The sequence below is a fragment of the Desmodus rotundus genome, chromosome 11 (genome assembly GCF_022682495.2).
Source record: "Desmodus rotundus isolate HL8 chromosome 11, HLdesRot8A.1, whole genome shotgun sequence".
In the NCBI taxonomy this organism is placed as follows: domain Eukaryota; kingdom Metazoa; phylum Chordata; class Mammalia; order Chiroptera; family Phyllostomidae; genus Desmodus; species Desmodus rotundus.
Window position 1 is genome coordinate 91469686 of NC_071397.1, and position 20509 is coordinate 91490194.

The 20509-nt window shown below is 44.3% G+C and overlaps 1 protein-coding gene across 1 annotated transcript in view; it reads right to left on the reverse strand.

Annotated features, from left to right (window-relative positions):
• Nucleotides 1-1757: 1757 nt before the first annotated feature.
• LRP11 (LDL receptor related protein 11) overlaps nt 1758-20509 on the reverse strand; it is a 29230-nt gene continuing 10478 nt past the window's right edge. Inside the window, exons 3-7 of the mRNA XM_024552095.3 lie at nt 17963-18104; nt 13719-13844; nt 12556-12765; nt 8001-8096; nt 1758-3950 (exon numbers count right to left, since the gene is read on the reverse strand). Coding sequence (XP_024407863.3) covers nt 3796-3950; nt 8001-8096; nt 12556-12765; nt 13719-13844; nt 17963-18104 — 729 coding nt within the window. The 3' untranslated portion in view covers nt 1758-3795. The remainder of the gene's footprint in view (nt 3951-8000; nt 8097-12555; nt 12766-13718; nt 13845-17962; nt 18105-20509) is intronic.

Here is a 20509-nt window from a genome sequence, read left to right on the forward strand (position 1 = left end):
TTTTGTTTTTAAATTGCTGTTGTCCTTCTTTTGGTTGTGCGAGGAGGCACAGTGTGTCTACCTACGCCTCCATCTTGGCCGGAAGTCAGTATATCTGTCTCAAGTTATCTTTGGATTGCTTCTTTGTTGTTATTGTTAACCCATTCACTGTTTAGGAGCATGTTATTTAGACTCCTTATGTTTGTGTTTTCATTTTTTTTCTTGTAATTGATTTCTAGTTTCATACCAATGTAGTCAGAGAAGATGCTTGAAATTATTTCAGTCTGAAATTTATGGAGGCTTGTTTTATGGGCTAACATATGGTCTGCCCTGGAAAATGTTCCATGTGTACTTGAAAAAAAATGTATATCCTGTAGTTTGGGGGTGTAATCCTCTGAAAATATCAAATCCACCAGATGTAATATGTCATTTAAAGATGCTGTTTTGATGATTATTTTTGGAGAGAGGACTTTTTTTTTTTAAGTCCATATACTCAACACAATTTTCTTTTAAGCTTTTTGGTAAAAGTTAAAATTTTTTTGTATTCATATTTGTTCTGAGAAGTTTCCTAAGTTTTGAAATGACTTTAAAAACATTTAAGCTGAGTGACATTTTAAGTTGATACATTTCCGTTTTATAGTGTGGTGGCATACAAGATTAAAAACTGATGTGATCGGAGAATTAAAATAAGTGGGAAGGAAGACATAGTTAGATCTAAATAAAGCAAATGTAGGAAAAGGTTCAATTCTGGTCATTCAATCCATTCCTGAACACATTTAAGCTTTGGGGTGTCTAACCTTATTTTTTCCTTTATGGTTTCATATTTAGCCAAAGAATCTATAAGTGTTCGCTATTAAAGTAGCTATCCCAGGAAAATGCATTCATCTTTAGAATACTACAATCAAGTAGGGCAAAGTAGCTGGGAAAAGGGGCCAGTACCAAGAATCAGTCAGCAACACAGTTCTGAAAAGGCCAGAGAGATGAGAACATTTGTGAACAGCAAACTGGAGACTAAGCTTTTCCCTTTTTGAGTTTGGCTTGGGCAGCTTTTTGTTAGAAATTCTCATTCAATTTTAATGCTAACAATTGTAGAAAACCTAGAGTCCAGAAAACAACTGGAGTAATTCTGATGGTTAAGTAGCATAATCCCAAAAGAAGCAAAACTCAAAACAAGAAATTGTTCAGGGACAACATAATTTAATAGTGACCCCAAATTACAGAATCTCAGGCTCAGATGCTTATGTGGTAGACACATTATCAATATGTGAAGACAACGGGACACGTGAGGAAGAGGATGGGGCCTGTGTTCTGGGCCACACTGTGCTGCTGTACATGTTTACACAGGTGAGACCCAGTTGAACCACTAACGAGGCCTGCCTTGAACAGCGAAACCGAGGCACAAGTCGAAACCGGCGTTTCTCTGCTCAGGTCACAGGAACACAGGGTGAAGTGCATGTGAGCGGCCATCAGTGACTGAAAGCAGGTGTGGGTTGGTGTGAAAGGGAATGGTGGGGCATATCACCTGTTTTGAAAGTCAGCGGGAGAAAGGTGAAAACTTATGTTATTTCTTATGGCAGAGAACACATTTGAAACTCGGGTGACTTGAAACATTAAAATGCTTGTGGGAGGACAGAGGTAGTGGCTGTAGTCTGCTTGTACTGAGGATTGAAGGGGAAAAGTTTTACATTTTCAGAAAGATGGTTTTGGTGAGCCTTTTCTCAGGAAAAGAGATGTGAAACACGAGAACATGTTGGAAAGACAAATTGTGGACAACTTGATCTTTTAAAATTATTTTTAATTGTCTTAGTTGCAGAACTCCTTCAATCACATAATCAACAGGTGAGTTGACTTTGAAAAGTCCTGTTCAGTCCATCTGACAATGTAAATATTTTGAAGATCTTGGTTCTTGGTTCTGCTTCTCTAATTCTTCATTTCCCTCTTTGTAAAATATAGTTGGTATGACTAAATCCAGGAAGATACTATAGCTCAGTAAATATTGGCAACTTACGATTATATTAAAGAGTTGTAAAGGCTTCATAAAATACAATTTATTTGGACTATTGTACACAGGACATCTTTTCTCAAGTATTTCAACATGACAGCAATACTAAATTGTGTTTCATTTCTTCATTGTAAAGATGTGCTGAAAGACACGCCTTAACAGTTTTTCTTTTATTGGGCACAGCTGTCGAAAACAAGGGGCGCAGCTCGCAGGGAGGACAAACATCTGGAGCTCACTGGCCACTTCTCTTACCTGCCCTTGAGGAGAAATTCGAATCTTTGCTCAATTCTAGACTTTCAACAAAACGCTTGAATTTTTTAGGAAATAAAAATAATTTCTCTTTTTCTAGAATTATCTATTTGTTAACGTATTCGGTTATATCTCCAACCCACATTAAGCTTTCTGCTAAAGGAACAACCTGAGGTTCAGTCTGAAAATAATGTGTTTTAGAGTATTTTCAAGAATTTTAAAAGATTTGCCACTTAAGGTACAAACCAACCAGCCCCGTATAATGTAAATAGGACCAGCGTGTGAGTATAGACAGGCACCGCTTTACGTTGTCCACTCAGAAGGAGAATTTCTAGAAAATGTGTAATTCTGGTGTTAGGTGATTATGGAAATAATTTTCCTTTAAAATCCTACAAATTAAAAGAAACAGATGCTAAACTAGATGCTAGTTTTCTGTAAAGATGAATTGGTGCAACACTGCTTTATACTCTGGGAATATATAAGCCTGGCATTAGCCGACTGTATGTTATAATATTTTACAGCATTATATAAATAATGGGAAAAACTGTTGATTCCACTTGGATGAAAGAACCTGCTGATATGTAAATATGCAGCATTTTTACAAAAGCGGCACCCAGAAATCCACTCAATGTCCTGCTTTTCAGTTTAAATGCATTTTCCTCTCCCAGTGACACAGACTATTGTTGAAAACCGGTGCCTGTAAAAATGAGCTGCTGTGTTCTGGACCATCAAGCAGTGTGGAGTAGGTCCAAGAAAGTTCTAATAGTCTTTGCTCACTCTGCCCTCAGCTAAGTTTCTGTTAAAATTATTGACTTGCCAGCTTCTCTGCTTCTACCTTGATTTCCCATATCACTTCATGACTATGTTAGAGCTATTTATAATTCAGTCTGAGCTTTCTCTCCCAAAGGTCAGCCTAGTGAGGCAGCCCCCAGCACGACGTGTCAGAAGTGTTGGGAAGCATGCACGTTCATTCACCTTCCCTGAGACATCACTGACCTGTGTGTAAGGTTCATAATCTAGATATTCCTGCCAGAGGTAACATCTCATGGAAGGTATAAACTCACTGGAGATCCATTCTCGGAAACAGGTTTTGAAGGGGAAAAGAGAAAGGAGAGCTGCGGAAGCTTGAAGTGAGGACTAGCAGGGCCACAGAACGAGGGGAAGCCGGGCATGAGGGGGTACAGGGTGGCCAGGGCCCCATGGTTGGCTTCTAACAAGTAAAGGGTTATTAACTTTGCCATTCGAAGACCACCCCTTGAGACACTAAATTTTCCGCCGTGGATAACTACAAATTGCTGTTTTCCGGGACAGGTTATGTAAATCAGAATTCGATTTATAAAAGTCTTTAACCACATCGACTCCTCTAAATTTAAATGTTTCACATACTTGTCAAGGAAAATCTTTCTACAATAAATAAGAGCAAAGGTTTGGGGCTTGTAGAATCTTCTGGGTTTTCTGTACGTTCCTTAGCCCAGTTAAAAACAAGTTCTAAATATCCCAAACCCAATAGATGTATCAATCATAAGGGAAACATGTCCTTGTCCCAGCTACTGAAGCCATCCTCATTAGAGATACATCCCATTGATGAGGTAGTCAGATTCCTCAGATGTAATGGGCCGAGCTTTCTTAAGTTTCTGTTTCACCAGGCGCAGCCGGCAAGCGACCATGAGCAGCAGCAACACAGTGATGGCCAAACCCAGGGTCAGGGGCAACACTGCACCTGTGAACAGGTGGGAGGGAAGGGGCAGGTGATTAAGAACAGTAACAGCTACAATTTGCCATTGATACGCATTCTGTAGGCTGTCATTTAATCTGAAGAACTCACTTAAGTAGATACCCCTGTTACCACCATTCCGCAGATTAACTGAGGTGCTGAGAGATTAGGGAGCTGACCTAAGAGCACGTAGCTAGTAAATGGCAGGTCTAGGTCTCAAGCCCAGACTTTTTAAAACCACATTCTCCACCAGGTTCCTACAGAACGTGATGGTGGCAGTGGGTACACACGTTGCAATCAGGTCGCCCTTACGTCCCCTCTAATCTTAGACATCCTGTAAATAGACAACTGTAAAGACACTGTGATCACAGGAAACATTTTCATTGTAGCCAAAGGTTACATTTACCATAGGTTACACTTGACCATTGTCTCTTAAAATAAATGGGGACTAACTCCTGATTTATTGTTCTAGTTAGTGCTTTAACATTTTATTTCCTTTTCTAAATTCGGGGAACCTACTTTCAGCTGGTAGAACCATTGCTGAAAACTGACTTCAGAATATGCTGGTATAATTGTGGCTAAGGGTAGTTGAGGAGGGGAAAGTCTCTCTGCTTCTCCTTCACAGGGTTTTCCTGTGGGATTGCTCTACACACCCAGACTAGAAGCAGCCTTTAGAGGCTTGCAGGGGTCTGGAAGGAACAGGGTGGGCTCTGGTTCAGTCTTAAGAAAAAAATCTGATAAATTTGATATGTTACATTTTTTTCTTTTTAATCCTCACCTGAGGACATATTCACTGATTTTGAAGGAGAGAGAGGGAGAGGAACATTGATGTGAGAAACATCATTTGGTTGTCTCCCCTACATGCCCAGCCGGGGACTGAATCCACAACCTTCTGGTGTACGGGATGATGCTCCAACCAACTGCGCCACCTGGCCAGGGTGATTGATACGTTATATTTCATAAATTTAAGGTCTACAGCCTGCTACCTTGGTGCATTTATATATTGTAATATAATTGTGAAGCAATACTTATCATTGCTTATCATTTACTTATAGTAAATGATAAATACTTATCATTTACATTATAGTAAAATATTATTTATACTCATTATACTGTGCATTAGCTCCTGTGGCTCATTCCTTCTGCGTTAATGAGCAGCCTGGCCCTGAGCTACATGCTGGTAGTCACAGAGAATAAGCGGATGCTGACGAGCGCCGGCACTGCCCTCCGTGCCTTACCGCCGCAGCCTCAGAGCTCACGGAGGGCAGGTGTCAGAGGCGTGGTCCGTGCGTCTGGTTCACTGGGGTTTTGCTTGAGTGATCTGGATGGATGATGGATGTTTTTGGGTGGGTGGGAGAGAGAAGTTCATTTTTTGACATTTTCAAATTGAGACTCTAGAGGTGATCCAGGTAGAATTTTCTGTTAGGCTCATGGATTATTTGGGCCTAAATATGTGGGAGCCTTTAGCATCCAGGTGGCTGTTGGAGCCACGGAGGTGGGTGAGATCACCAGAGAGAAAGGAAGACAGGCCAGGGACAAGGCCCCAAGGAACACCAGCATTTAAGAAGGCAGGAAAAAGGAGAGAACCAAGAAGGAAGAAAAAGGTCAGAGAAATGGTAGGGCAACCAGGAGAGAAAGGAGTCTTGGAAGCAGATGGAAGAGACTATTTCAAGAGAAAAGTGCTCAGCTGAATGAGATGCTAAGGAGAGGTCAGGGGAGGAGAAGCCTGCGGAGGCCACTGGACTTGGCAACTGGAAGTTCATTTATAGGGAGATCGAAGGCTGAGGGACACCAGTGTATGGAGAGCTGAACGTGTCTGCAGCTGCTGGGGGAATGAGCCAGTAGAGAAACAGATCAAAAACAGGACAGTTACTAAGTGATGGAGCGGTATGCTGGAGAAGATACAGGGCTACATCAAGGTTGGGGGAGAGGCTGATCTTGGGTGGGAGCAGGGGAACAAATGTTCCTTTAGTCCTGGAGGACCGGAAGGAGGGTGGACTGCAAACAGATGAGGGTTTACATTTGGGGGTAGGTTGCTGAGGAAGTTCACTCCCGATAGCTTGACTTTTGGGTTTTAAACTGGTTCCAGGCAGAGTGGCCTCCCCAACAAGAGAAGAGGACCTGGGGCCAAGTACATACTAATGGCATTTCAACTACTGGTGTATCTGTACAATCCCAGGTAAAGTTCCCCAAGAAGCTTCCGTCTGGAAGTGTCTGGACACAGGAAGAGGGGGCGAGGAAGATGCACACTGACTGCTGGGTGCTGAACAAAGTTGCGGGTGAGGCTGGGACTCCCACGGGGAGTTGTGAAAGGTAAAGATCAGTGATAGACCAGCGGTCTAGAACTGGACTCTAGCGCTGGCTCAGTTCACACAGACCAGCCCCTCTGCGGGACTCAGGAATCACCGCAGAATTTCTCCATGCTGACAGGCTGGGCTTTGGCTACAGAGTTTCCAAATGGCCACCCTGAGCAAAACAGTTCTGAAACGGCTAAGGGCCCTAAGGGTGTCCATTACCCTGCATCTTCCTGCACTAGCCGCGTAGGAATGGGACAAAAGACAGCTGGGTCATCCCCTGCTTGCCCAGGGCAGGAGAATGGTTAAAGGCTGCCCTTCTGCATGTGTGTGACTTATTTAAGGATGAGCACCAGTGTTTAGGCTTCAGGGTAACAATAAAGCAGACAGACATACAATGGGGATTATCTGAACTGGCAAATCTAATTCCTACTTAATGCTCTGCTGACAAGGAAAATGAAATCTTCCACAAAGTACTTGCTAGAATACTAGGAATTATTCTTGACTTTTAAGTACGCCTTCATGTTTTTAGTTTGGGTAATTTGAGATTTAAAATTTTCTAACCCCTTTAAAACCATATCATGACAGTTTTCTCAGAAACAACCAAGTGGGTAAACTGGGTACTCTGTTCACGTGACCGAGATGTCTTGGGACTAGGTAAGTCCAGCAGGACAGCAGACCAGGCAGCAACCAGGTGTTTGATATCTGGGACATTTTAGCCGTCCATTGTTTGAAATTATATTGTCCAGATATTACAAAGAACATTCTAAGGTAAAAAGAAAGTTTTCTCCATTTAGATCTATAACTCAAGAATCTTATTTTATTCCCTAAAGGTTTTAACTAATTGGTCTGTGGGATTTAACACTAAATCCTGACTTTCTATAGGATTATGTAGAGTGTTTTCTTTCTAGTTAAAAACAACCAAAATTATGGAATTAGAATACTTTTCCATTTACTAAATATTCCCTCCACCTCCTACAGTTTCCCTGTTCCTGTCATCTTCTGTCTTTGCCACTAGAACACTGGGAGAAGAGAACTGGGCACTCAGGGCCTTTACTCTGATAGTTCATTGTATGAGCCAAGCATTGTGCTAAATGCTTTTAATCAAGTGTCCCAGTTATTCTCCCTAACAACTCTGTGGGGCAGGTACAGTTATTACCTCCATCTCACTAATGAGGAAATTGGGATCCAGGGAGATTAGAGAACCTGCCCAAGGTGACAGAGTTTAGTGGTGAAGCAAGGATCTGAACCGCGGCACCTGATTTGAGAGCTCATGTTCTTAACCACAACGCCATGAAATGACTCTTCACAGAATGTTACACCTGGAAGGGACCACTAATAAAAGAGGAAGTGAGGTGACTAGTGTAAGGGCCAAAGGTGAAGCTTGAGGTAGGAGATGAGAATACAGTTCCTTATTTTTAACCCCTCCAGAATCTATCCCTCCCTCTTAGGATGTGCAAGCATTTATATCACCTCCTTTTTTAGCAGGTGGAAGAACATATGTCATTGTGTATAATCCTTGTTGTGAGCTCTAAGAAACCAGTGTTCTGTACCCATCTTCCACCGGTCAGCAAGCACTGCCCCTTTGAGTTTTGAATGCTTCCTCAAATCTAAGGCACTTACCTAAGAGGATACAGTTCTGATCCCCAGGTCACTGCTCTTGTCGTGAACTGCTGAAGCTTTATCTAACGTCCTCAACTAGAGGGTACGCGAGTCTGCACCCCCTCATACTCCACAGTGCATTTCCAAGGTGCAGACTTACCTATTTCTGGGGCTGGGTGTTCCGCTCCTCCTCGGTTGCTCTTTGACTCAAAAAAGTAATTTTCCTCTTTTTCGCTCTTCTCCGAGGAACCGCTATCTGTGGAAAATAAGTAGAACACATACTGAAGGTACAGTAGAAACTTCAGGAAACAGACATGAAAATACAGCCGTATTTATTCTTTTTAAGGTGGACTTAAAGAAAGGACTTAAAGGATATCAAGTTTATGAGCATTAAAAATGCTCGTAAGTTTGATACTTAAAGGTAGTATTAAACATAGGTCTATGGTTGATATTACCAACTAGATAACTAACGTGACCGATTTAATAAAGCAGAGTGTGCGGCTAGTAGAAAGCCACGGGCCCCCCACGCCCAGCCCAGAGGAGGAAGGAAGGAAAGCTAGAAAAGTCAAGGGCGGTCTCTGAATACAATGGAAAGCAGAGACAGTACAGAAAGTTTTTCTTCATAAAAAAACAAACGAAGAACATACACAAGGCACAGAGACAAGCTATTTCCCTTTCTCCCCTGACCCTACTCTGGTTTTTCTGCTTGGACACAGAGAGGCTCAGCACTTGCCCAGGTTCACTAGCGCAGTAAGTGGGCCACAGGGCTGGGTGTAAATCCACCGCTTTGTTACGCATATGGCACCAACAGGAGTGTGCATGGCGCCCACAACTGAAATAAGACTATAAACGTACTACACAAATTTATTTGGTGATTTGTACCGAGAAATAAATATACATGAATTTACTAAGGATCACGAATCAACTAGATAATGGAAAATTGTTAAGTTAATCCCACCAAAAGTGTGTAAGACTTGCTTCTCTGTACTCTCATAATAAGCATTATACTTTTTCACCTCTGCTAGAGTGGGAGATGAAAAGCTGCCTTTCATTACTTTCTGCTCTTCATTACTACTAGTATTAATATTATTATCTCTTCAGCATGTCTAAAATGAGTTAGGGCTTTTTATCCTCAAAACATGTCTGCAGGGGAAGGAGGCAGCAGAAAATTTAACATGTCCATATTTCTTGTGCTAGCTGATGATCCTTATAAAATTCAGGCATAGGTCAGGAACAGTAATGTAGTTTTTAATCTCTTATGCAGAGTGTAACATCATTTCAGCTCACGTGAAACTGGAAGCTGGGGCTTCTCGCCTGGTGGCTTAGGGATGACAGAGGGGTGAGGGGAGACAGCTGCCTTCGAAAGGAAGTCACGTGCTGTGAAGGCCCTTTCTAACATTTTCAAAGTTCTGTTCTTTCCACTTTCTTTACCCTGCATTTTCAAACATTATGTTTTTTAAAAAAATTTTTATGGGTTGATTGATTTTAGAGCGAGAGGAAGGGGGAAGAGGGAGAGAGAGAGAGAGAGAAAACATGAATCTGTTGCTGCATTCACAGACGCACTCGCTGGTTGATGCTTCTGCGCACCCTGTTGAACCCACAACCTCGGCGTGCCGGGCAGGGCTCTAACCAACGCAGCTGCCTGGCCAGGACCAAACACTGTGTTTTTGATGGACATTTAATAACATAAAATTGCTCATGAGAAAAATAAAAGTTTTGCAAAAATAATATCCTAATTTTGTTAAACGTAAAAAATGTGTGTGCATATGTATATAAATCAAAGTAACCAAAAGAAAATGTAACGAAACGTTTACAGCGAATTTTGCTAGATGATTTAAATTTTTTCCTGTATTCTCCAAATTTTCTACAGTAAATACATATCACTTTAATAATTAGGAAAAAAACAATATATATTATAAATAATTGGATATCTAATCTCTCTGCATCTCTGAAACTCCATTCCTCACATCTTCATAGCCCAAGTCAAAGCCTTAATATCAATGTCTGAGATTGCAAATATATTTCAAATTGAGTGGCAACTCCCACGCCTGGTGGTGGCAGCCTGGCGCATTATTTTCAAAATGATTCTGAGGCTGAGCCCTCACTCCCCGGGAGCCAGCACTGGGGTTGGGGAGGAGAGTGTGAAGCTAGGAAATCCCTTGGCAAGTGGAATGAAGGAGGCTGAGAAAACAGTTAAACAGGGCCAAGCAATGAAGAGCCTGCTAATAAGTCACAAGATCTTATCTTCCCCAACCAAGGACAGGTAGGAGTAGATGGTTTACACCTCTCCTCCCTAACAAGAGAGTGAGTAGCTTAAATCACCCTGCTCAGGGAGAGAGAGAACAGAGACCCAGATGGCACCATTAGTGCCAGCCAAACCCCAGAACAGAAAAAGTCTGGAATAAATCACAGAAAATCCAATTAGATCCAGATAAACACAAGATTAAAGTAAAGCCATGACGCTGACCCAGAATGATCCCAAATTCCCCCATCCACTCATTTTGATGCGTCAGCATATGAAAGGACAGACCCAGAAAGATGCTGAATGTTCTGTTGAGACCCTCCCCTGAGACTCCTCCTAAGACTCCTCCCTTCAGAAAACAGGTAAAAACCCTTAAGGAAAAGGACCCAGTGCATGCTCTTTCTTGAGCACACCTCCACCCCCCCCACCCCACCTTTTCTAGGCATTTACTTTGGCTTGCTTTCTCCTAAGCTCTAAGGGTCCCCATAAGACTTGCAGCCAAGGGAGCAGTGGGCAGCAGCAGCTCATTTCAGGCTGACCCCCTGAGCCTGTCTCCCTTTGCCCCTGTAACCTTCTTTCCTGAGTCCACACAGCCCAGTGTGGCTCACTGCTGTTACTGGGACTTCCTTCCTGAGTCAAGGCAGCCCAGTCTAGGCTCACTCCTGCTGCTGTGACCTTACCTGTTCTATCTTAAGCCCTTCCTTTGTTTCACTGTCCCCAGCTTTAATAAACGTGCTTTCAAAGTCACCTGGACTCGTGTCATGAAATCTTTCCTGCACAAAGTCAAGAACCCACACATTCCAGACAGTGCCAGGTCAGACCTGCCTCAGTCCTGGTCCCTTGCAGGTGGCAGGATCACTGAGCAATACCTAGCACAAATTAGGGCTGATGGAGTGCTGTATGAACCTCAGGCTATTTAGCATCCCTGAAACAGACTCAGTGCTGGATGGGGCCATAAGCCATCTGGTTGAAGTCCTTTGTTAACTGTGAGGAAACTGAGGTCTAGAGATAGGAAGCAACTTGTCTCTCAAGGTGCTAAAGGCAGAGCTGAGACTAGAACCTAATTCAGAAGACCTGGCCTTTGGTCTCCACTCTGCCTGCTGTGAATTCATTCATGCTCGCGTGGGCCTCTCTACCACAGGGACACGGCAGGAGTTCATCCACCCTGGCCTCTGAAAGCTCAGTTCTCTCCATCAGCTCTTCATGCCTCCTGCCAAAACCGCTTGGCCTCCCCTGACTCTGTTTTTTAGGTGGCTGTCCACTCCGTAAAGAGAAAATGGACTAAAATCCCATGGCAGGGCTGCAGTGCTGAATTTGACCATTAGGTGGCAGGATCCACAAGGAATTGACCAAAGCAGGTGCGGAACTGTCAAAAAGAAAGGCCCAGAGTGGAATTTTTGCAAACATATTTGTATGAAGACACTTAAAATCCACAAAGTGGATAAACAAAATATTGTCGGCAAATGTACCAAAACATTAAAATTTGTTTTCAATAAAGGGTGATATTTTAAGCTATTGTTTATTATTTGCATCCTCTGTATCTTCTGCAATGGACAAAAATTTTTCATGTTATTAAAATAGTGACAAGTTATTTCAGTTTAACGTATACAGTTTGAGTACTGAAGATATTTGCGAAAGCATACATCAATGCGATCTATATTTTTCATAGTCATACAATCATGCAACTATAAATGTGTAAAAAAGAAATTTAGAATGATACAAGCTTGCAATGCTTCAGCAGTGTGAATGCTCTTAAAAATATTATTGGCCTTATTTAAACTATAAATTACAGATTTAGTTAAGTTGGAAGCATAACGCTGAACTATTAGCACATGCAACCATTTCAACATAATATTTTCTTTTCATTTACTTGCTTGGTGTGAAGAGGATTTACATGTGAATACATAGGGGTTATACTGCTTCATCTCAAAATAATCTAAAATTTAACACTTGGGGCATTCGTTTCCTTAACATAGGTGTTAAAACTTTAAACTCCAGCCCTGGTCAGTGTGGCTCATTTGGTTGGAGTGTCATCCTGTAAACGGTAGGGTCGTGGGTTCCATGCCCAGCTGGGGCGTGTATGAAAGGCAACCTTCGATGTTTCCCCTCTCACATCAATGCTTCTCTCCCTCTCTCTTTCCCTCCCTTCCCCTCTCTCTAAAATCAGTAAGCATGTCTTCATGTAAGGATTACAAATAAAAACTTTCTAACTCTAATTTATTTACAAGTAAATATATTGATACCTCTGGATTGTGCATCTAGTTATGAATGTAAGAATGTATTTAGTGTTTCTTACTATAAATAATCAGGGCAAATGTCAGGTGTTTTTTTTTTTCCTTTTGGCTAAATTCTTCATTTTAACTCTTCTTTCTTGTGAGATATTTCCTTAACACGCTTCAAATATAACCTTAGTTTTCAGCCAGTGTGATTACAGAAAATGGGGCTTTGTGGAGAACCTGTCTCAAGTCCTTACCTGGCATCACAGGGTCAGTTTGAATCTTTGGTCCCCAAAAGGTGGAATGATTCCTCTTCTCCGTGTCTGATAAAGCAGGTGGCCTGTTTGGGGGTGTGGCTTTCTGGGACTTCTCCATCAAGAAGCCCCCTGCTGCATCTTTGCTTGGTCCTGTGGTTCTAGGCGGGGCAGTTGCCATGTGAGTTACCACCGTCTTCCGCTCCAGGCTCACTGAAGTGTAGAAGAGCTGGTTAGTTGCTGGGTTCCTCTTATGAACTTTAAGTAAAACCACTAAGTTTGCAGTAGACTTGAAATCATGGGTATTTGGGAATAATAACCTATCCATTTAAGACATGTCACAGCCCCCATGAAAACGTCTCTCCCTTGTTTTCAAGTGATGTCTCTTCTTCCAATGATTCATGTTCTAGCTGTCACATATACATTGACAAAGACAAAATGTTTAAACCTAAGGTTGTGAGAGTCATCATCCTTCCTCAAGCCAGAATTTCAGGAACTTTCTGCAGCTTTTCCTCTTTCTTATGATGCACGTTTATGTGCAAGACCTAAGACTGCTTTAGATGACTCAGCCACACCCTAGTGTCTCATACATTTCCTTTAAAAATTTTATCAAGACCAAATGTTATCTCATTAAGCTTTTTGAAAGCATATATAGCAAAACCTTAGTAATTCATTCCAAAAACAGTTTGAGAAATGACTCGTTCAATAATCGAATCTCCTCTGCTTGTCGCCTGAAAGGCACGCACTGATCATACAGGTGTCAGCGCGAACGGGTTGTCACGTAGAGAACCGAGGCCCAGAATTTTATTGGACAGCCAGGACATTTTTTTTCCATGAACAACTCGGTTGAGAACCAAACTGTTCAAGAACCAAGACGTTTGAGAACTGAGGTTTTGCTTGACTGTATTAATAGAGCATTTTTAGGATGTTAAAGAACCTTTTGGAAAACAGAAAACAATTTCTTAAAAATGTCAGCAACACAGAATATCTGACCTTTGTAACGGGTATTAGAGACTCAGCATAAATAAATGCTGCTTAATTTAAGGCAAAGCTTGTTCACATAAAGTCTCACCTGAAATCGGGCAGAAAAAGAGCGATACTGACTTTGCAATTTCATTGTGAGAATACAGACACCTTCTCCCCCGAATGCCACGCAGCTGACTCACAGTTGTGACAGAAAGCTTCATCAGACCCGTCTGGACACTGCTCTACTCCATCGCAGGCCAGTGTGATGTCGATGCAACAGCCGTCGTCACAAAAGAAGTGGTAGCGCGAGCAAACCTTCGAGCATCCTATTTATAAACAAGACGCAGGTCACAGGAGCTCAGGAAAGCTGACTTCCACCGCGTAGAGCCGAACAGAGACCAAATGGGTGATGAAATGCATGGGGGTAAAGAGAGGCAGATACTGAGGAAACACCCAGTAGTTGGAGCTGGAGCAACAGGTTCTAGAAAATGGAAGGGGGTCTCTTCTTGGCCCCCCGGACTTAATTCTCAGGAATCACGGTGGGCTTCATGTCAGGGCTGTTCTCCAAGCTGACACTGCCCACAAGGTGAAAGGAGAGAAGCAGGAGCTCTGGTCTTCCCCCTCCTGACCCGGCCTCCTCACTCAGGGGTCTGCCTCTGCGTGGGCTCCTTCATCCCATCATCTCCTCGCTTACACCCTGCGCGGGCCTCGGGTAGCTGGCCATGTTTTATACGTGCCGTGTCTTACATTCTTGTTTCCTAAGTAATGCTTTTTACTGGGGTTAACTTTTTACTCTTCAACACTAGTTGTTGTCTACCATACCCCCTTGGTGCAGTAAAGAATAAACAGAAACTTTAGACACTAGCTGGTATGAACTTATTTTCTTTAAATAATGAAACCATCTCCTTTTTGGAGCTCTTAGAGGAGTTTTTAACCCACACTGCAATGCATAGAAGCTACAATACACTTTCTTAAAAGGCACTCCCTGCTTCAGATTAAGCCAAATGTACTAGACTCAGCTACATAACAGCTGGGGGACTTCCTGAGACTGGGAGTGCAGATGAAAGAGTTCAAGCTAGAAGCACATAAGGAGCCCCATAATTCCCCAGGGACAGGATGGACTAGCGAACTCTCAGGACACGTGGCAGTGGCATTGATGTCACTCTCCTGAGACACAAGGCTGAGCATGGTAAACATGCTCAGGCGAAGTGCGGGCTGCATAGTCCACTGGGAAGCAGTTAAAGACCAGCAAAGGAGTCCAAGAGGAAGCAGAGGGTGAAGAAAAGAAAGATTGGTTAAAGCTCCTGAGAATGAGGAGGAAGCTAAGCGCTCGCAGCTATGCCTAAGAACTTGGGCCTTAAAAGGAGAATCTGCTTCCGTCAACAGGGAAGGAGTTAGGAGGAAAAGTGAAGGGGACTCTGAACACCGAGCAGGACACAGCTACTGCTCACATTTCCTAAGTTCATGTGTAAAATTCCTAAATACATCCGAGTTTTACTTATTCCGTGGTAGTTTTGGAGATAGATCCGTATTTATAATGTAACCATCTCTTTCTGGATGGGTGGTCTCTAAACTTTTGACCACACATCCCAACTCACAGCATATTGGTGAACACACATCTTCTGCCTGTAAATAACATGCATGTGCCACTGTGCTAACATACTATGCATGTTATAAAATATACTGAGAACTTAGAAAAGACGGTTAAAAAATCACAAAACATAAATCCTTGTGCCTTCCATCCTGAAAATGTGTTCACCATTTTGGGGGGATCCTACTTAGAGACCATTAACCTAGATCATATCGGAAGTGTTTGTTGGCTTGCTCTTTGAATGGATTATTTTTCCCAAAGCTTGAGAACATGCAGCTCCTATATCCAAAAATGTGCCAAGGTGTCATCAAGTAAGCAGAGGTCGTGTGCGTGTCTGTTCACCCCTGAAGGAGCCACCCTTGGTTACCATTACAGCTGGGTCATTAACTAGATCAATATTTGCAATACAGGGAGACAGAAATACCTCTTCATCCCCATCTCTGGTTTTCAGTGCCTCATTGTGGTGGTTTATTTAATTCATACGTAGTGTGTTATTCCAATCTAACCAGTGCGTGACTCTGGAGGGCAGATAGTACTACAGCATCCTTTTTATTCCTATGTAAAGTTACATACATTAGACCTAGACTCAAGAGGCCTTTCAGTCATCAAAAGTGATCCCACTAACTGCCTGCCACTTCGAATACATTTCATCATCCTGTCAGAAGAAGGCCGGAAATGTACAACCAGCAGTGTACCTCTGGAACCTGGAAAATGGGCCTGAGTAAATAAAACAGGAAGAACAAGTGTGGGGTGGGCTTCAGCCACCCGCGAATCTCAGCGCAGACCCCTTCTCCCACCCAGGCTGTGCAAAGCAACCCCTCCCTCATTTCTGTAGGGAAGACGGGTTTCTCTGTCTTCTTCCCACCAGCACTTTTCTCCCAGAATTACTCTCTGCTGGGTCCCTGCCCCTGCCTGCACTCCGTGGGAGGATGACAGCCCTCTGGGCCCCACCGGCCTATATTGGGCTGTGACTGGCTGGAGCCTGTGCCTCGTTTCCAATGGCCCTGGTGCTCGCCCAGCACGAGAAGACACTCACTGTTTTGTCTGGCCGTGTGTAGCAGCAACACGTCCACAGGGCCTGCTCCTGTCGGCGGGGCTGATGGCTCCGCTCCCTCCCCGTCCCGGCCCCCCACAGCTGCGTGGGCAGCCCCTGCAGTCTGGGTGTCCACGTGCACTCACCCCTCTTCCCGCACGGGCAGCTTAAACCATGGCTGGCCTGAGCATCAACCACCCAAATTCTGCACGCGGCTCGTGCTCTGATTCCCGGGGGGAGGCAAATCACCACGGTTGCCAAGGCCTTGGGATTCTAAAATCTCCTTCCTTCATTTTTTTTTTTCTTTCCCAATTCAGCAGTTTACCCAGTAGACACGGGCACAGAGGTTCCCGTTTCCAATGCAGCACACAGAGAAGCGGCAGCAGCAGGCGCGAGCAGGCGCAGGCCCCCAGGCCCCCTGACCTCCAGGCGCACAATCCGTGGGAGCAAAGGCCCGCAGCTCACAGGCTGCACCTCACAGAAGGAACAGCAGCCTGACCTTTGCAATTAGCTATTTACCCCAACCTCGAACGGAAGCACAGCTGCCCTGATCTGGGATACCACCCTCACTTCACAAGTTCTGCTTCACGCAGACGACACACAGCAGGAGCAGCGTGCGGAACTGGCCGACGCCCTCGGGGCTGCGCTGTGGCCTCGGGCTGGGGACACACCTGCACTGCCCTTCTCACGGCTGCGGTGGCCGCAGTCTGTCGCTTTGAAGGTCTCCTTCACACGATCACTAACACCGGAAAGTTAACTCGCTCCCCCTTCTTTTTGTGAGTCTGAGTGTAATAATTTTTTAATATATAATTTAAATGATAGTAATGTTTAAATAAGAACTTCAAGTCTCAAGGTACAAATACTGCCTGCATTTCTCTCTGTCTTTGGTGGAAGATCAGCAACAGTGCTAGTAAATCACAGTCATATTCCAATCTCCCCTCCCTTCTTCTTCTGCTGGCTTAATCACCACCCACGCACTGAGCAATCAAGGATGTCACGCAGAAGCTGCAAGTTCACCACAGCCCTGGCTGGTGACCTTGCAGGTCCAGCGCACAGGGTGGGGACCAGGTCTTGGAGCCACGCCCAGCGCCCAGCACTGCGTCTGCGCACTGGGGACTCGGCCACGCAGCTGCTGGCTGCAGGACAGGAGCCTCAGCTGCACAACATCTCAGCACTTCCCCACCAGGAAAGGCGGGGTTTCCCTCTGCAACATCCCTGGACCTTCAATGCAGCTGGGTTTCACGTTTTTTTTTAACTTGACAAGCTAATCTTGGAAATGCAGACGTTTGGGAAAGTAACACACCATAAATTAGATAAATGAGTTTACACTGTGCAACAGAACGGGAGCCCCAATTCGGACAGCGAAAGCTGTGTTTCAGTGTACCTGTGCATCTGCATGAAGTGTCCGCGCAAATTTTTAAACAGTCCTTTTATATTGACACATGCACTTCATATCTTTTAATGTGTCTTAAATGTACTTCTTACTCTTGAATGTACATATCAGACAGGCTACCCAGCTTGAAATGAGATCCTTCCCGGAAAAGCCCTTTATGAAATCGAGTCAAGGAAAGATGGGTATCTGGCTCACACAGTCTATTCCCAACCCCGTCCAGCAGCGTTCTTTGCCTGAAGCATTGTTTACTGGAGCCCACTTCTGTGATCTTTAGCAGAGACTGTCTCATTCAACAACCACCCCCCACCCCTAAACGAGCCCATGGAACCCACTGTTAGAGAATGAAAAGCCAACCCAGTACCACCCTCCCACAGTGGTCTGGTTCCTGCCGGCCACTGCGAGTGCGAGGGAAGGACCTCCTCCTCACCTCCCGGGGCCAAGGCCAGGGGCAGCACGGTCACTGAGACGTTGTCGGAGCTCCTCTGCCCGGCAGTGTCCATCACGGTGAGCTGAAAGGTGTATGTTCCTTCCTGCAAGTGGGACAGCTTCAGGGTTCCCGACTCAGGTACCTGCCACCCAAACAGGAAACATCACATTTGTTTAGGAGACGGAGTGAGGCGTGGAGTCCAACACTGTCCTGGACTGGAAGTCAGTTTATCCTTGTCTCTGTCAGTCCCTCAACCTGCTTCTCCCCTCCTGTCCAAGGCTGCGGGATGCTAAATCAAGCGCTATTTTGGGAGGCTGGCCCGACTCTGAATTCCCAGTTTCCCGTTTTACCTGGGCTATAATGCCCTTGACAGGCAGCCTTCCTCTTGGCCTCACAGCCACTGCCCCACACCAGCACACCCCCCCCCACCAGCCCCACCCCGAGTCCCGAGCCCTTCCTGCTCAGCCGGTGACCTCTTCTACTTCATCAGGACCGTGGCTATGGTTACAATTAGGGCCCCACCACCACCACTGCGGTGCCAGCATCTGTGCCATTGCCACCTCCTCTCCTCCAGTCATTAGACGAGCTGTCCCCGCCTTACACCGCACCCTCTGTCAGGTCCTTGACCCCTTTCCCTCTGACTGCTCTGCTCAAATTCCTCTTGACCTAACAACCAAACCAACAACAAATAAAAACTCCCCAGGTCTTCTCTAGCCACCGTATTATTTCCTTTCCATTTCAACTCAATGTCTTGAAAGGGCTGCCTGTCCCTGCTGCACATGCTGTTTCCATTTGGTCGCTGTCCACTTACTGTTTACCCCACCCCCCAAAACAGTGCTGGTAAAACTCACTAACTGACCCTGCAAAGGTCACCTAGCATCAAGGTCAACAATACTGACTATTCTTGTCTTTTTTTAAAAAAGTAACACTGGCCCTCTTTCTGTATTTAACAGTGTTGGCCACTCCTGTCTTCTGAACGGCCTACTTCCCTGGCTTCTGTTTTGCATCCGAGTTCCCCCAGCTGTTCCTTGCTGATCACCCTCAGCAGTGTCTGTTCACCCCCTACACCCAGGCACCACCCCGAACCTCTGCTCTCCTCACAACAAAGCAGCGTCCTGGTCACAGCTAGAGCAATAGCTTCTGAGGCCCAGTTCTGCGGTGTGATTTTGGGAATCACTTTTAGATGCTCAATCTAAAGACTGTTTCTTTTGGCCTCCCCAATGATACTGTCTAATATCCTACCTTTAAGAAGATTCCTTTCTACTTAAATGAATTACTTTGGAAATTATTCTCGACCAGTGAACTCTGACCTTATACATTTTATTACATTGACGCAGTAATGGACTTGAAAAAACTCACCTGCCTGTTTTTATTTTTGAAATCCTAGATTTTGGACTCCTGCACATAGCCTTAGAGGATTTGCCAGTACCATAAACCCATGAGCAGAAGGCTTTATGATCATTTAGCGGCAGTATAACAAGATACAGTGGCTGTGACACTTTAGGCTGCTCAAATGCCACCGGGCAGATCTCCAGGCTGCAGCCTCAGAGCCTGAGTCAGCGGCTCTGGGGAGTGGCATCTGGGAGTCTGCACATAACAGGCACACTGGTGATCCAGTGACCACACTGGAAGAACCGCAGGTGAGGTGGTGAAGGGCATGGAGCCCGGCGTCTAGCAGACCTGGGTTGGAACACCAGCCCTACCACATACTGGCTATGTGACTTTGTACATGTCACTTAACTGATCTAAATCTCATTGTCTTCACCTGTAAAATTTGATCCTACCTCATAAAGATCAAATGAGATAACCATATAAAAAATTTCTTAATGTGGGGCTTAAATATAACATAAAATTAATTTATATAATATAAAAGGAGCTTAGTATGGTAAATACTTAAATATATCCACTATCTCCCTTGGTTTGATTCTTATCTCAGTCTGATGACATTACCCTGTTTTCACAGACAGGGACAGGGAAACCTAGTCAAGAGACTGTCACTCACTGAGACAGGCAGAAATGAGACCTCCAATTCTACAACAGTCTGCAAGCTGTCCCATCACTTTCACTGCAAAAGCTTTAAGCTAGAGAGTTGCCAAAAAAGGTCACCTGTCCCCTGATGTTTATTTCGAAGAGGTGTTAGGCACTATTCACTGTCTCACTGTCACACTATCTTCAGGCCCAGGTGCACCAAGAGGATACCAGACAGGGGCCACTTATGTGAGTACTAACTACTACCTGAAAGGCCAGCAGAGAGAAAACTAAAGACAAGAAGGTAACTTTAGAAGAGTCTGGAGTGGGCAACTGACCCCCAGAGACAAGAGTGTACCAACTTGCAGGTGGCAGGCGGTCTGAGAACAAACACATGATCAGAGATTCAGATGAATAAGAATTAGAACAAGGCAAGAAATGTGATTTGGAACCTCAGGGTCATATGTAACCTCTCTTCTTTCACAGGAAAAATTGAAAAGGATTTAAAGTATTTGATAAACATTTCTGAAGTGTCAGGAGTCAGGATAAATATATACATATTTATACACACAAGTATAT